Source organism: Amphimedon queenslandica, unplaced genomic scaffold (genome assembly GCF_000090795.2).
Source record: "Amphimedon queenslandica unplaced genomic scaffold, v1.1 AMPQUscaffold_5341_Cont22686, whole genome shotgun sequence".
Taxonomy (NCBI): domain Eukaryota; kingdom Metazoa; phylum Porifera; class Demospongiae; order Haplosclerida; family Niphatidae; genus Amphimedon; species Amphimedon queenslandica.
This window is the reverse complement of record NW_003554353.1, coordinates 1-1663: the sequence shown is the minus strand read 5'-3', so window position 1 is coordinate 1663 and position 1663 is coordinate 1. Positions and strand designations below refer to the sequence as shown.

Below are 1663 nucleotides of genomic sequence, written 5' to 3'. Positions count from 1 at the left end.
AAATTATGAATCGACCAGCACTAATTGTCTTTAACAAGACACATTTAAAGCGAAAAGGCGCTATTTCTCACACTCTGACAATCAACGCATCTCACAAACATTAAATACATTTGATAGAACTGTTAACCACTCACTATCGTTCTTTATTTACCCCTGTACTACGCATTAGTAAACAATTAGCAATGTGAAAGTTAGTCAAGGTGGAAGTGATGAAATTGTCATTGAAATATTAAGTTTTGAATCAAAAAATGCTTAACTAAAGTTGTAAGGCTTAAGTTTAAAAATACTGTACATGAATCAAAATAATTTATATATTTATAGGGAAGACCATTGCTGATTTAGAAGAATATCCCATTTAAACCATTAAATATATTTCTTGCCGAAGTCAGTTCATTCTATGTAAGATGTCGAAGCAAAAAAAGGGAATGCTTAGTTGTGAAACTGTGGCATGATCCTGGGATTAAGAATAGCAGGTACATAAACCCCGTTTACACGAAGCCCTTAAAGCGGTTTCAAACCGGTTCAAGATCAAAGCGGTTTTAGTGTAAACACTTCAATGCGCTTCCTAATGCGACTTATGTAAACCACCTCAAGTAGGTGGTTTGAAGTGTTTTAAGGCGGTTCCAACACCCGCCAATATCAACCGCGAACAGCTGCTAGTGCTTGTAGTTATCACAATGTCTTGGTCAAATTCTGAGGTGAGAGCTCTGATAGCTATATGGGGAGAAGAAGACATACAATCACAGCTAGATGGAGCAGCAAGAAACAAGAGTATTTTTGAAACTATTTCTAAGAAAATGCTTGAAGTAGGATACTCCCGAGACTGGAAACAGTGCCGCTGTAAGATAAAAAATCTAAAGTCTATCTACAAGAAAACAAAAGACCACAATGGCATTACAGGAAATGGCAGGAAAACTTTCAAGTTTTACAATCATCTTGATCAAATCCTTGGCCACAGACCAGCTTCAGTACCATCTATAGTTGTTGATACACAGGACAGTGGTGACGATGAAAGTGATATTATTGAACATGATCTTAATGGTAAAATAAATTGAATTAACAATAATTATTAGTCTATTATAAAACTGATAGAATCCGACTTCAATAGTACTACTGCAGTGCCAGTGGAAAGTGCCACACAGGAAGAGCCTATCATAAACAAAGAAAATGGTAAATAGTACATGATCATGTATACTGCATGTATGCATATGCAGTATAATACTATTTGAACTATGTTATAGTTTGACTATAGTACATGTACTAATGGCATACTAATCATAGTTATAGTAGCATCTCATTACAGAATCTCCAAAGCCATCAAAGCCAGTTCAGCCAAAGAAAGTAAAGAAAACTAAAGGAGAAAGATTCATGGAAAAAGCTATAGAGGGGTTTATGAAGTATCAGGCAGAAGCTGAAGAAAAGTTTATGCAAAACGAAGAAGATCGTTGGAAGAGAGAAGTTGAACTGGAAGAGAAAAGAAGAAGAGAAGATCAAGAGCATGAGATTAGGCTCTTTCAGATGCTGGGAGAAATGCTACAACCGCCTACTGCCTCACCATTTGACTATGAATACTAATTATTATTATTGACAGAGGAAGAGAGACTGGCGGAGAGAGACTATTATAATAAAAAATAATTATTACATGTATTACATAATATAATAC

At 35.4% G+C, this 1663-nt stretch overlaps 1 protein-coding gene across 1 annotated transcript; it reads left to right on the top strand.

Annotated features, from left to right (window-relative positions):
- Nucleotides 1-479: 479 nt before the first annotated feature.
- On the top strand, nt 480-1647 carry LOC109592413 (uncharacterized). Its single transcript, XM_020007858.1, has 3 exons — nt 480-1041; nt 1093-1170; nt 1304-1647. The coding sequence occupies exons 1-3, from the start codon at nt 678-680 to the stop codon at nt 1573-1575; spliced, it is 714 nt and encodes a 237-aa protein (XP_019863417.1). The 5' UTR covers nt 480-677; the 3' UTR covers nt 1576-1647.
- Nucleotides 1648-1663: the final 16 nt, after the last annotated feature.